Below are 15,747 nucleotides of genomic sequence, written 5' to 3' on the forward strand. Positions count from 1 at the left end.
GCTGCAGGCATACAATAGCTGGTTTTGTCTGAGTACGTAAGCATGGCATTTGCTCTTTATTTACTGTGGATCCCCCAGGTCTGAGTGGGCGCAGAAAGAAGCATCTAAAAGAAAGTAAACATGTTCATTTTCTCTCGTGTTTATTTCGGAGGTGGGTGCTTTGCTAAAATACGTTGTTAAGAGCTCAAAAGCAGATACATAAAAGCTCAGGAGGGGGTCCCCGGGACTGACTCACATCCGAGATAATGCTAGAGAAGATTGCAGTTCATATTGTGGATGGAGCAACATATATATTTCGGCAAAGAACTCGGTAATAAACAAGCTTGAATTCAGTAGTAGCCACTAGACTACGTTATTTTCCATGTAAACCCCATTTATAATTGTTATTTAAAGTCTACATTAGTGGTCTCTAACCTGAGGTTCTTTAGCTGTAGGGAAACTATAACTCCCAGCATGCCCTGAAAGCCGCAGTCTGGAGACCATTGTTCTGCATGCAGAGCTCTGCAATGATCAGTTGAGTAGGATATTTTTGGCCAATTGGTGTTGAAGCTTTTTGTATGTTCTCCCTCTTTCATCTGCACTGACATATAAAAAACATGCACGATAGGGCAATCTGAGTCTGCGGGTTAATGGGAAGATCTTTCAGATCCAACTTTATGATAGTCATCTTTATGAGTTATGAGGGTTGAACGGCAGAAAAGATAGTTGAAACAGCCATTGCTATCCAGTTCCAGTGCCAAATTGGATAAGATCGATTTGCCCTGCTGGCAATTGGCTGGAATTGGCATTTAAACGCAGCCTCTGGTTTTAAGATGACTAAATACACAGTGAGATCAAATCTTACAGGTTCTAACATGTTGTTCAATGATAATTTAATTGGGTTGTCGAGGATTAAAAAAAAATGGCTGCTGTCTTCCAAAAACAGCGCCACACATGTTCATAGCCTGTGCCTGGTATTAGAGCTCAGCTCCATTGACGTGAATTGGGCTGACCTGCAATACCACACACAACCTGTAGATAGGTGTGGTGCTGTTTTTGTAAGACCGCAGCCATTTTTTCTGAACCTTGACAACCCTGTTAATTTTGACACATTATTGGCCATGCAAGATATTTCAAGCATATACACTATACATTTATTGGCCGGGTTATTAACCATTCCACTGGGTCCTGTTTCTCTGGTTCAGAGGTGACCAAAAACTGATCTGTCTTCTTTCATCATGTTCTTCAATGATAATTTTACTTTGAAACATTATTGCCCAATTTATCTACACAAATGTCTTGGTATTGTCTTAAAGAGGTTGTACACTTTAGAAAATCCATTTTCATGAAACCTATTCGGAAATTCTGATATAATAGAGGGTGGGTCCTCTGTTCAGGATGCTCATCTGTTGGGCAGAGGAGAAAGCAGTTAGAGAGGGTGTCTCACGCTATGGAGGACCAGTCCTGTCCTTCATTACACAGACAACCCATTGATGGGAATAGGCACGGTGTAATGCTTCATTTCCCCTGCGGTGGCACTGCAGAGAAATTTAACACTTACTGCCAGGTTTCCCTACTGATCACAGCTGATCGCTCGGGGGTTCCAGCAGAGGGAAACTTTGTGATCAATGTATAGTTAAGGGACCCTTCTAACAAGTACGGATTGTCCAAAGAGGAAAACTCTTTTAAGTTGGCCAAGCACAGTGGGGTTTATCTGACTATGATCTCTTCTCAAAAACCTCGCTATGCCAGGAGATCTAATATTTTCCAAAATCTACTTGTTCACTGAGTACAGTTAGTCACCCTCACCCTATATGTGGTCCACAGCAAATACATCACAATAGGTTGAGATAAAACCTTGTGTATGGCCACCTTAAATTCCCAAACTGTTTCCATTTCTTTAGCTAAATTCGATAAAGAAGCCAAGGATGCTTTCCTGCTTAATTTAACAATGGATATTAAACCCAATTTGATTTATGTTTTAACCAGTCGTCTGACAAAGCCAATACATTTTACAGAGAAATAAGTCGAAAGTAGTTTTTCACACTGTCTTGAAGTTCACCTATAATCACAGTCCTGCAGACTATAACAGAGAGCGTTCATTACGCTCTCCGAACACTCAACCGCAGGTTGGGCAGATGAAAGGTAGAAATGAAGCAGCAGCAGAGTATTAACTTTATCAATCACTTGGAAACCAGCGGGAGATGTCATTGTAGAAGTGGGAAGCATAAAAGCATAGTGGAGACCGGCAGATTTCACCCTGTCTCAGTCTGTTGTGTTAATATGAAAGAGAACTTACGGGGTCGCTCGCAAAGCTCGAGTGTGCACAAATCTCCACTAACACGTTGCATACATATTCCTCTGGGAACATGATGTCTATAGAGTTTATCTCCAGTTTTTTATCATGTTACTGTTTGTAATATTGAGCTGTGAACTGATGGAAAAATCTAGTTGAAAACATTTACCTGAAAAGGTCTCACTACATAGGTGAATTGAGAAGACCGGCTAAAGGGCAATGAGGACGGACTCCGGAACTAAGAGAGTCTACTGGCTCCACGTTTGCTCACCCAGATGACTATATTAGTAACATAATCAAGAAATCTGATTTTTTTTCTGCACGTAAATTGACCTGCGGTGCATATTTTAAAAGCTGCAGCATGTTAATTTATCCTGCGTTTCCACTTGTGAATTGTATCTGACTAGGTTCAAAGAAAAAGGCACCAAAATACGCTGCATAATACCGCACCTATTTCCGCATCAAAATGTAAATAGTGCATAAAAAAACACATTAAAAAAACACACCATTTGGTGCAGTTTTAGCTGTGGAATTACGTGCGTACACCTGCGGTTTTGGTGCAGATTTTCTGCATCAAATTACGCAACATGTGCATGTAGCCTTAGGCCGGGTTCCCACGTAGCGTAAACACTGCGGCGTTTTCGCAATGGAATTCCGCAACATTTATAGTAGTAACAAAGTGGATGAGATTTTGAAAATCTCATGCCCACGCTGTGGAAAAAAACCAGCAGCGTAAACGTTAATAAATTGACCTGCGGTGCGGAATTTAAATCCACATCATGTCAATTTATGCTGCGTTTTTGTTGGTTTTCTGTTGCAGGTTTTCCCCAATAAATTAAACAAAAAAACTTACCAAGAACGCTCTCCTTTTTCCTGCAGTCCGGCCTCCTGGGATGACGTTTCATTCCATGTGACCGATCCAGCCAATCACAGGCTGCAGTGTCACATGGCCTGCAACGTCATCTTAGGAGGCCGGACCACGCGCAGAGAAGAGGGGATAAGTATGATTGGCTTTTTTTTTTCACAGCACTGCTTTCTACAGCGGAAATTCTGTTCGAAAAACTAGTGCGATTTTTCGGACGGAATCTACTGCGAGTTCCAGGTGATTTTTACGCAGCATATCCGACCCGTGGGAACCTGGCCTTAGGGTATATGCACACAGGACGGATATGCTGGATAAAAGCACACAGCATATCCGCTCTGGACGCCGCAGCGAATTCCGTCCGAAAAACCGCACCACTGTGGTGCAATTTTTTGGGCGGAATGTCCGCTGTGACAAACAACACTTAAAAAACAAAAAAGGTTAATACTTACCCATAGCCATGGCGACATGTCCCTCTGACTTCCTGCAGCCCGGCCTCCTGGGATGATGTTTCATCCCATGTGACCGCTGCAGCCTGTGATTTTCTGTGAAAACGGTTCCCACATGGATGCAAATCAGCCGTGACAAACGGCCATATTTCACAGCCGATTTGACATACGTTCGTGCAAATAAGCCCTTAGAATCCTCTCCTTTGTTGAGCCCAATTACCCAGTCTTAGGCTAGGTTCACACAAGCGTGGGGAAACTCTGACGTGAAAAATGTGACGTTTTTCCATGTCCTAGGTGCCCCCGTTTTCACGGTTCCCCATAGACTTGAGCCTATGAAGGGATATGTGAAAATGGAAGATAATAGGACAGGTTCTTTTCACATGGTCCATTGAAACAACAGCCGTGTGAACGGCCCTATTGAAAAATGGGCGTCCGTGTGACGGCTGTTGTTTTATTGGCCGTCACACGGACGTATTCAACGCTCGTGTGAATAATGCCTTAGGCCTGATTTACACGAGCGTGTGCGTTTTGCGCACGCAAAAAACGCGGCGTTTTGCGTGCGCAAAATGCACTTAACAGCTGCGTGTGTCATCAGTGTATGATGTGCGGCTGCGTGATTTTCGTGCAGCCGCCATCATTATGACACTCCGTTTGGATGTTTGGAAACAGAAAAGAACGTGGTGCTTTTCTGTTTACATTCAGAGTTTGACAGCTGTTGCACGAATCACGCAGTTCGCACGGAAGTGCTTCCGTGCGACCTGCGTGGTTTTCACGCACCCATTGACTTCAATGGGTGCGTGATGCGCGAAAAACGGGGAAATATAGAACATGTCGTGAGTTTTACGCAGCGGACTCACGCTGCGCAAAACTCACGGACTGTCTGCATGCCCCCATAGATTAATATAGGTGCGTACGACACGCGTGAAGAGCACGCGCGTCGCACGCGCGTATATTACGCTCGTGTGAATAATGCCTTACACTGTAAACGACCCCATCTGAATAAATTCACATCTAAAGCTTTTTTGATGTTTATTATTTTTTATATTTTTATTATAAATTCAATCAAGTATTGGTATTGCTGCTTTTATAGGTTTTGCGCTGACTTATTTTGTCTGCGGAAATAAATACAATCTTGTGATCTGCAGTTTATTTTTCTATGCTTCAATTATGCAGGGAATACATGAAGTTGTTCCTCGTACTCAAGATGTTGTTTACTGTGAAAAGCTTGGAGATTAGCAGGGTCAAAGCTCAAAATAATCTGACCCCAGTAGGGCAAAAAAAAAAGGATAATTGATATCATTAAACTGCTCAGAGCAAGTGCTGTACAGGGAGTCTCTCCGATTATTATAGCTGTTATCTAAAAATGACTAGTAGCAGCGAAACACATAGAACCAAGGAAGGCTATTAAATAATATAAAGATAATAATATAAACTAGTTTCTGATCACAATTATAATAAAGAGCCAAAACTAAATTAAAAGGGGTTTCGCAGATTGGTAAAAATTTGGCCAAGAAGGGAGACAGAGGATTCCATAAAACAATAAAAAAAAATCATTACACAACGGTTAAATCCCCTGGCGTTCCAGCGCAGCCGTTGTGGTGCTCCCTGATGCTCTTTGTTTACAGTGCTGCAGTGATGACGTGCCCGTATACCCATGTGATCACTGTAACCAATACAGTGGTATACGTAGAACGCTGGGGGATTTATTTGGTGAGTAATGGGTCTCCCCTGACATGTCTGTTTTAGTAAATACTTGTATACCTGCAAAATAACACGACTGGTGCATATTTTCTTAGAACTGAGCATTGTCCCATTCCTCAGTTATTCCTCCTGGAACTCTATGAATAAATTAACTGGGCGTCACCATTTGCCTTGTGAAAGGAGCATGTCCCTACACACTCTGACACTGTCCAATCAGGGCTGCTGACAGTGTTAGGGTATGTTCACACGCAAACGCAAAATACGTCTGAAAATACGGTTTTCAAGCGAAAACAGCTCCTGATTTTCAGAAGTTTTTTTAACAACTGGTGTTTTTTGCTGCGTTTTTTACGGCCGTTTTTGGAGCTGAGTCAATGAAAAACGCCTCCAAAAACGTCCCAAGAAGTGTTCTGCACTTCTTTTGATAAGCCGTTATTTTACACGCCGTATTTTGACAGCGACGCGTAAAATAAAGGCTCGTGGGAACAGAACATCGTAATTCCCATTGAAAGCAATGGGCAGATGTTTGTAGGCGTATTAGGGGTGTATTTTCAGGCCTAATTCGAGGCGTAAAACGCCCGAATTATGTCTGAAACCACTGCGTGTGAACATACCCTGAGACTTTGTAGGAACACACCCTATTGAGAAGGGTTAGGGTATGTTCACACGGCAGCGTCCATTACGGCTGAAATCACAGAGCTGTTTTCAGGAGAAAACAGCTCCTGAATTTCAGACGTAATGGCATGTGCAGGCGTTTTTCGCGGCATCCATTACGGGCGTAATTGGAGCTGTTTTTCTATGGAGTCAATGGAAAACGGCTCCAATTACGTCCCAAGAAGTGACAGGCACTTCTTTGACGCGGGCGTCTTTTTTAAAAATGACCGTCGGCACATAACATCGTAAAGCCCATTCAAATGAATGGGCAGATGTTTGCCGGCGCATTGGAGCCGTATTTTCGGACGTAATTCGAGGTTAAAACGCCCGAATTACGGCCGTAAATAGGGTGTGTGGACCCAGCCTAATAGTATTCATACATTTCCAGGAACAATACACATTACATAGTTCTAAGAAACTGCTATTTCATGAAGAAAACAAGTCATTACTAAAGAGGCATGTCAGGAGTGCTGGCAGGTCCTCTTTATGGGATGATCCCTATTTAGTCTTTACAACAGGCCGTAAAATGACATCGTCCTACTTTACAAGCTCGGAGTGTTTATTGTGCTGACATCTAGTGGGCAGTATAAATAGTGCAATTTTTCAATAATTTTGTATGGTTAGACAACATAAAATAAAAACAAAACAGAACCTTACACCAGAACATAGCAGCTCCCCACACTGTATCTATGGCCATCTCCCTCTGTTTTTATGGATCCCACATTAATTACAATTCACGGCAATAACAATGGTGAAAGTTATAATATTCAGCTGCTGTACTCACGTCAATAGTGCTGAACAACATCCTAAGAGAGCAATGTTATTACCATGTGTTTATTAAGGGTCAATATAAAAACAATAGTAACCATATATCAGGAAAATGAGATATAAAGATTACATTTATAATGAGCGCATGCAGAAACAGGAGGACTGTGCTCAGCGAAGCCATCATGATATCATGTGGAGGTTTATAATGCACAGGACATCAACGTAATCCTACGGGGGGCATTATATTGTGGGGAGGCACTATGGGAACATGATACTGTTTGGGGGCACTATGGGGCATTATACTGTGTGGGGCAGATATGAGGTCATTATACTGTGTGGGGGGCAGCTGTAGGGTCATTATACTGTGTGGGGGGTTCTATGAGGTCATTATACTGTGTGTGGGGGGGGGAGAGGGGGTCTTTGGGGGCATTATACTGTGGAAAACGCACTATGGGAGCATGATACTGTGTGGGATGAACTGGGTGTGTATAGGTGGGGATTGGGTGGAGTTAGAGGCATGGCTTAACAGGGGAAAAAGTTTGTTCTTAATGTTTTTTTAATTTTTCACCAAGTGGGCTTTGTAAAGAAAAGTGTATGACGCTGACCAATCACCGTCATACACTTGTCTTCATTCCAGCCCAGCTTGATCCACAGCACAGCATGATTTTGCGAGATCACGGTGGGACATCACTTCCTCCCGCAGGTCCTTCACCGGAGCGACGGAATAGGGAACAACAGCCGTGCCAGGAAGTTTATGCGAATCTGCAGCGGCTGCAGGCAATGTCTGTTCAGGCTTCCACAGCTCCAGTGAAGGACTCACGGGATAAAGTGACGTCACAGCGTGATCTCGCGAGATCACGCTGTGCTGTGGATCAAATCAAACTGGGCATGAATGAAGTGAAGTGTTTGACACTGATTGGTCAGCATCATACACATTTCTTTACATCACCCGCTTGGTGAAAAGTAAAAAAACGCCCAGTTGGGCATTAAGAACAAATTTGCATAAATCTAAAAATTTTCATAACGTGGTAAAAAATAAACGTTTTTCAAAATCAACCATGGGTAACAATGGGACTTGACCATGCTAGTGCTGACCACATTGAATGGAACCAGGGCATCTACAATGACTGTGCAAATCATCAAATGAAAGCAAACTATTGACTACCATCTCCTGTCATGCCAACAAGACATGATGCATCTTCAAAACTGATCATTTTGTCTGGTTACCAAATACCAATAGTATTTTTTCTGATGATTACATGGACAAACTGACCACATATCTGTATTTAGGTAAAAGGAGTTCTCCGCATTGGACTTTGACAATAAGCTAATCACAAAGTGTCCCGTTGCTGGAACTTCCAGTGATCAGTTGCGATCTGTATGGAAACTTGGCAGTGAGTGTTCCATTTCCCTGCAACGCCACCACAGGAAAAATTAAGCATTACCCAAATCAATGGATTGTTTGTGTAATACAGGACAGGACAGGTCCTCCAGGGCAACATACACTCTTTGTAACTACACTCTGGCCAAGAGGATCAATGAACAGTGGACTCCCTGCTTTTAACTCAAAATGTTCTAATAGGATATATGAAAATGGAATTTCTATACTGGACAACCCCTTTAATATAGGACCTATATAAAAATACTAAATAGGGTAAGTTTACGCAGAGATTTTTTGTTACTATCTACGTGAAAAGTATAAGTATAGATGGGCATTTGCTTGCGTCTATTAGGGGAGGGAAGGATTATCTATTTCCTAATGATCACTGTGATTTTTGGCTAGAAATAGAGATGTGCAAATCCTTTAAAACATTAGCGATAATGGAAGTTGTCATGGAACTGAAGGACTGATGGGACATATATAATGATAAACAAAGAGTTTTTACTTTGCATAGACGAGGACATAAAACAACAGTCCATTTCCAGTTAAGAAATAGCTTGTTGTTCTGCATTCTAAATGCGACCAGTTAATTAAATATATTTCAGACTCCACAACCACCCGTGGGCAGCTCACCTAATGAAGCGGGACAGGACGGACGTGTTTTGAAGCCTCCTTTGAAGAAAATCTGACATTTAACATTGTAGGTAAACTAAATATTAAACACAAAAATAAATTGATTTCCTTTAATCTATTATAAATCAGGGTCACAACCTGTGTCAGGCTTTCTGCAGTTAGTGGAACAAATGAATAATTTATGAGATAGGAGAAGACTGGGGGTCATTCCATAGATATTCTAATGGGTAATTTGGTCATCAGACCTTATCCTTCTAAAGTTGAACATGGATAGAAACTTAATTCCAGTTTCCCAAAGCGATATATAACTAAAATAGAAGTGAACCAGTACTGAAGATACAGAAATATTCTTAACGGGATTGTAAAAGATCCTTTTAAAATGGCTAGCCCCCCAATGTCAATCTGAACGATGAAGGTCTAGGTCTTAGACCTCCATATTCAGCTATTGGCCAAGGAACCACAGTGTAAGTGTCCATTTTCTTTACAGAACCAAAGTACTAACACTGAAATGATTGTCGCACTAAAAAGGGCACCCCCACAGAGGAACCTTTCCCACAGCGAAACTACTTACTACTGGTCGGCTCTCAAGTAAAATGCTCCGACTCTTTTCCCAAAGTATTGTAGATGGTTCATTAGGGAGCCGAAAATATGTATCCAAGCTCTGACCATAGATGTACGTCAGAGATCGGTACGATAACATCACAGTGGCAAGATGGAAGTGTAGAAGGCTGATTGGTGGCCATACTATCTGCCACCCGGTCTGAGCGCCTTTTTATATATCTTGTCAACCTCCAAAAACCAGTCAAACCCAAGAGTGCAAGTCAGATATTGGCTCCAGAACATGAGTGAGGATTATGCCTCCATTGTGCCTCTATCCCTGACCCTCCATTACATAGAGGCTGGGGGGGGGGGGGTACAGTGTCCATTTATTGCTGGAAACATCACTGTTGCCAGGTCACCCACCTGAGGAATTAGTGTGCCCCGATTATATCCACATCTCTCCATACTCTCCATTGATATAAGGCTACTGCAGGGGTCTATAACTGGGGAAAGCTAATACACTCCCGCACTACAGCCGATAGCCCTAGACTGAATTGTATTTCAATTCAACTCATTGTATTTTGTGAGAATAAGCCAGAGATATGTAGAACCAAAGTACAGATGATGAAGCAGTACAATGAGTGTATTCAATGGACATCAGTGGTCCTAAAAGGGGGCATCTACAGTATAGATGTGGTGACCTACATTAACTCAACATGCCTTAATAGAGCATTGGAGATCGGGTTCTCTAAACCAAACAACCATCTTAGCTTATGTGCATACATACTGCAGTTAAGGTCCCCATATCTGCTCCAGTCTATTTTCAGGGAAAGGGTGGCCAAACATGAATGCTCGCATCAAGATTGTCATTCACCGTTATGGAGGACAGTTGTCTGGTGCATAGAAAATATTCAGGCGGCATTACTTCCCCACCATAAGTGTCTGTACCAGGGATGTCAGACAATTCTTCTGTGATCGAAACATTTCTGCCCCGATGGTTTTCTCCTTGGCCAGGAGAATGGGACTGGGCATACAAGGTGGACAACCCTTACTGCACATCTTAGATGGCTTACTCTTCACCGATGCACTTTCATTGTGGATCTACGGATGTCTTTTATTATAGACATAAGGGTATGGTTACCTGCTCCAATCTGTAAAACTGCTGAGATTTTGAATAGTTCCATTGTGAATGAAACGTCAAGTACATTGAGAATATCCTAAATATTAATTTACTAATATTCTTGTATTATTAATAATGGTCCCATCTGTCTTATTGCTACTGATCCTCATCATTTGTGGAAACCAGATGCTAAGACTGAGGGATCACTGGGACCATCTCTGTGGGCCTTGGGTTGATTGTTTTCCTAATGTTGTGCAATGGAGCTGGAAATTATCAATTTTGGCATCCCCATAAGTGGGCAAATATAAGTATAATTCTATTTTTTGACCATTGGGACTAAGGCTACTATCATATAATAATACATGTAACTGGTGGCATATAATAGATGATGTGGCCTTGATTAAAAATGCTCTACCGTTTTGTGTCTGCAGCTCCTATGCAGACCTATGTAATTTTATGGCTACAGAGGACAAAACCCCTGTGTAATTTGAGACCCCAGTCATACTTTTTGATAACATACATTCAGTAGATTAGCAAAATGTAGGGGACAGGTAGAAGTAACACTGCAAGATCAGACTACACAATATTTATTTGCATTCTGTCACCATGGAGATACATAGGACTAGACAGGAGCAGTGTACACAAAAATAGTAGGATATTTTTTAATCAAGACTATTGTCAATGTTCCTTCATTTCATATTTTAGATGCATTGAAGCAATAAAAAGTGGTTGCAAAAATGTACGTACAGATGTAGACATCTTTGATGTAGCCATCTTTATCTGGACTTATAACGCATTAAATACACAGTGTCAAGAAACTTTAATTTGACTTTTTCAATGACTTTTCAATGTCTTTTTTCGTGTGATATCACGCTGCAGCAAGTTATCAGAGTCAAGATAAACTTAGCTACACATATACAGTCGCGTTAATGTTTAAGGTGGTTTAAAAAAATTCTTACCGAGGGTTAGATTGAGCCAGAGGATTCATTTCGGTTTGATAGTGAGATCCCTGATTGACAGGCTGTAAGAACCAGAAAAAAAAATAATAAAAAAAAATCAATAAATTAAATCGGCAAAAATTATTGCAAGATGTCAAAACTGCAAGAGAAATTACACATTTTCATACAAATATATGAAGGGATCTGCAGTCGTTGCAGCACAGGAATATAAAATGTATTCAAACTCTAATTGCTTGAAATCCTGAGAGACATTGTGCAAAGAACATTTTTGCTCTAAGCGATCCTCAAACCTCTGTGTGCACCAAATCGTCATCTACAATCTATGTCTAAGACTGAACACTGAATGCTGAAATTTACTAACAACTAATGTAATCTACAGAGCTCCGTCTTATCCTGATTCCAAACAAAAATAATTAAAGTTAAATTGTAAAAACTCAAAGACAAGGGCATTTCTTCCTAAATGTATTTAGAAAGGAATACTATTTTTATATTAATATGTAAAGTTATGAATCTACTCCTATAGGTGAGATGTGTGTTGCAGGATGATGTTGCGTGATGATGTTTATTATTTTGTACCTAGGTGGCGCTAGGCGGCAGAAACATTTTAACACTCAGATCAGGTGTTGTTGATACAGCCAGTTTAGCATTGGTGAAAATGCTTTGTGAGTGGACAAATGAAGAGGTCAAATCGGTCAATCTTTTTTTATGGACAAAAGGGAACGTGCCAATCGAAATTGATTTTTAAACTATTAGTCATATATGGTCCTGATGATTTTTAGTAAGATTTTTTTCTGTTGAGGTGACTTGGATATCTTATTATATCCCGGATAGTAAAGCGGATTAGTATAGAAGCATTCATGTTCCCCTGTTATCAAAAACTAAAGGCAACGTCAAGTACTAGAAAAGTGTTGGCAACTATATTTTGGCATATCGAACAATCTGATTTTGGTGAATTTCACTCCTTGTAATGCAAGAGTCAATACTGATGTATGTCAGGAGATTCTGAAGCATTCTTCAGGATGACAGATTTGGGGATTTTGCCACCAGTCTAAAGACAGCATCAAAAAAGAAGTACAAACCTGTCTATTTTATATGAATATTTTTTCTAGCAATTAATTTGTGGGACTGTCCCACAACCTGGACCACAAAAGGGGTGAGGTTTATCAAAATGTACACTAAAAGGGGCGTTCCTGGCAGTTTTAGGGCGTTCGAGCAGATCAGGGGCGTGACTTACATGTCTTGCGATCTTGGATTCAAATTTTGATGTGTTTCAGTTGAGCAAGCAATTTGTTGTAACTTGATTATATTTACATTTTATATTCATGTTGCCAAATTGACTCCTAATCTAGAACCGTGATTACTTTCGACAATAAGCTACATTTCAACAGTTCTACTCAGCGAGAAGTTCCCATTTTTCCATACACCCCTGCGTGGGTAAAGGGAAGTGGCAATGCCCATTAGATTCAGAGAATGACTCTCAACTTTTCAATTCTGGCAATAACTTGTGGGTTAAAAAAACACGTTTGACCACAGGAACGGATGCAGATGGTACTGTGGTTTAGATCAAACACAAGACTTGCAAATGTAGTAAATAAGTCACCGTATTTAGCTTGCGTGTGCACAAGACAGTTACCCAAACCATTTTGGACATTGCCTACTATGCTCGCTGCAGACAGTATTCATCATGGAGTAGGAAGGTTTTCCTCAGGAAAAACCCCAGCGGACTGGGCACCATCTGACAGAAGGGGACCTGGCACTGGCAGCATCCTTATCTTCTGCACGCCTAAATATAGTGTTGTGCCTACATATTAGCACAGCACGACAAGGTGAGCCTCTACAATCGCTTACAAGCTGCCTTCTTATATCGAATGTATGCACCCTATGTAGCGCTATTCTTTTCCTTTTCTCCAGCCCTGTTTTAAGTCCCAAGGAAAACGGACAGTGAGTAATTTCAGTTTATTACATGAATGTGCCTTTAATCTCAGCTTGTAAAGAAGAGCTTGGAGCCTAAAAAGAAATGTCTGGATATAACAACGCATTGGCTTTGAGATTCTCATGTCTCCAAGTATATTTTAGAGACCAAACCCTACGTAAAATATGCCGCACTGTCAACCAGTAGCCACAAAGCAGACTTCTGAAAGTATGAACGTAGCTTGCTTGTCAGAATTATATATGCAGTCTTTTATTCTTAGTATTTGCCAACTCACATAAGTATTTGGATAAGCCGATGTGCAATCAAATTAAACATGGCTGACTGAGTTGTTCAGTATGAGCACCCCCTCCTCTTTCTCCGCCTATGAAGAGTGGGCACTATAACCAAGATATTCAAACATTTTGCTCTAATGAATATAAAACTTTTGATCTAATTGTCATTAGTTTGGTCAGCAGGGTGACATTTTTTTCATCACTGCCCTAGAGTTCCAACTTTACCCACAGAAGGTGAATAAAATATAACGTCCCAACCAATGCACTCTTAAAAATGTCAGTTTTCTATGTTTAATATTCATTGGTAGACACTACAATGAGCCGAAGGACCCCAAACCATGACCTATATATAGAGGAGAGGGGGCATAATTGTGAGTCCACTACTGGTTGTCACGGTCACATTGATTCTCCCTCTATTTTTGGAGTGATACAGGATCCCGAATGTGCACTGAGAAATGTCATGGTAGAAATTGGAGAATTTATTGGACACATAACAGGAGCGGACAGACCGGACACGGTTCTTGAAATCCTCTGATTCTAGCAGCTTCTTCAGCCAGCAATATTCACTTTCTGATGATCTGGATAAAATCCCAATAGACTTTTTCCTGAACTGAACAGTCCAGACAGTGGCTGAGGCTTTAGCACAGATGGGGATGGATGCAGCAGGTTACGCTAGACGTGGCGGATGACAGCAGGTGCAGCAGGTTGCGCCAGACGTGGCGGATAACACTGGACGTGGCAAGTGACGCTGAACGTGGCAGATGACACTGGACGTGGCAGACGACACTGGACATGGCAGACGACAGCAGGTGCAATAGGACACGACTCCAACACTAACAGGCTCAGGAACAAGAATACAGCACAGGATACTGGTAGCAAGGCACCGGTAACAAGAGGAACAGGATAACACTAAGGGACCATTTGCAAGACTGACATGGGAAAACTAACAATGCTCAGGCAATGAGCAAAGGGGCAGGGCCCTTCTTATAGTCCAGGAAATCATGGGCAGTTGATGATGATTTCCCATGTGCGTGCACTGTCCCTGTAAGGCCGGGCACGAGCTTGCGCATGCACCCTACGGGACACAGCGGACCGGAGCGGAAGTGAGCTCTGGTGTCTCCTGGGAAGGAGATGCGAGCCAGCGCTCACGGATCCATGGCTGCGGTCGCCGGGGGATGAGTAAACCCAACGGTCCGCGGCCATGGACGCTACACTGGTGATAGTTCATACCACCATACATTGGAGTCAATGAAAAACGGCTCCAAAAACGTCCCAAGAACGATCCTGCACTTTTACGCGGGCGTATTTTTACGCGCCGTCTTTTGACAGCGATGCATAAAATTACACCTCGTCTGAACAGAACATCGTAAAACTCATTGCAAGCAATGGGCAGATGTTTGCAGGCGTAATGGAGCCGTCTTTTCAGGCGTAATTCGAGGCGTAATACGCCTGAATTACATCTGAAAATAGGTCATGTGAACATACCCTTACATTTCTAATGGGAGGGAGGAATGAGGGACAACCTCAACTGTATCCTATGAATGCTTGCCCAACAAATGTGTACCCCAATGCCCTTCCACATATGTCTTTGGTGATGTGCTACTCTGCAGAGCCAAGGCAATGGAAGAGCACCCTAAAAACTGTGGGAATCCCTACTGTTATGGGCAAAGTTATAGGCGATGAAGAGATAGCAATCACAATCAGACCCAGGCGTCTGAGGGAACCTAACCCTCCCGGAACATAAGAAGACCTGTATTATATATAAATCGGACATAGTTGGGGGCGCCCTATTACAGATTTTGCATTAGGGCCCAGGAGCTTTAAGTTACGCCCCTGCATACTACTACTTTTCTGGAATACTCCAGAATACTCCAGAATACTTACGTCAACAGAGAAAATGCAGGAAAGATTTAGTTAAGTATAAAGACACAGCAGTATATATCATTTACCTCCACTAAAAACAAAGACTTTATTTAGTATTGTCCACTAGAGATTTCACTTTGAGTAGATGAATACAGTCCATTAGCGATGAGACAAATTTCAAGTCTACAAACACTTTTTAACAGACTGTTAAGAACGAGAAACGCATTTCATGGCATTTTCTGTGATGATAAACGGATCCTTTTTTACAAATATGACTAGGGCCCATAAATGACTTTTTAGTTTGACTAAAATTGTAAATGGAAACATTGAAATATGTATG

General features: G+C 41.7%; 1 protein-coding gene across 4 annotated transcripts in view; it reads right to left on the reverse strand.

Moving 5' to 3' along the window:
- The window catches only part of CFAP20DC (CFAP20 domain containing), a 320,373-nt gene that overhangs the window by 67,417 nt on the left and 237,209 nt on the right, over positions 1-15,747 (reverse strand). For 3 of the 4 annotated variants that reach the window (XR_012850041.1, XM_075833954.1, XM_075833955.1), the window contains one exon: positions 11,340-11,401. Coding sequence is in view for 2 of the 4 variants with exons in the window: in XM_075833954.1 (XP_075690069.1) it covers positions 11,340-11,401 (62 nt within the window). In the remaining 2 variants the exon portion in view is untranslated. Of the gene's footprint in view, positions 1-11,339; positions 11,402-15,747 lie in introns of those variants that run through there. The other variant, XR_012850042.1, reaches the window with a different exon arrangement.

Source organism: Rhinoderma darwinii, chromosome 7, assembly GCF_050947455.1.
Source record: "Rhinoderma darwinii isolate aRhiDar2 chromosome 7, aRhiDar2.hap1, whole genome shotgun sequence".
Classification (NCBI taxonomy): Eukaryota; Metazoa; Chordata; class Amphibia; order Anura; family Rhinodermatidae; genus Rhinoderma; species Rhinoderma darwinii.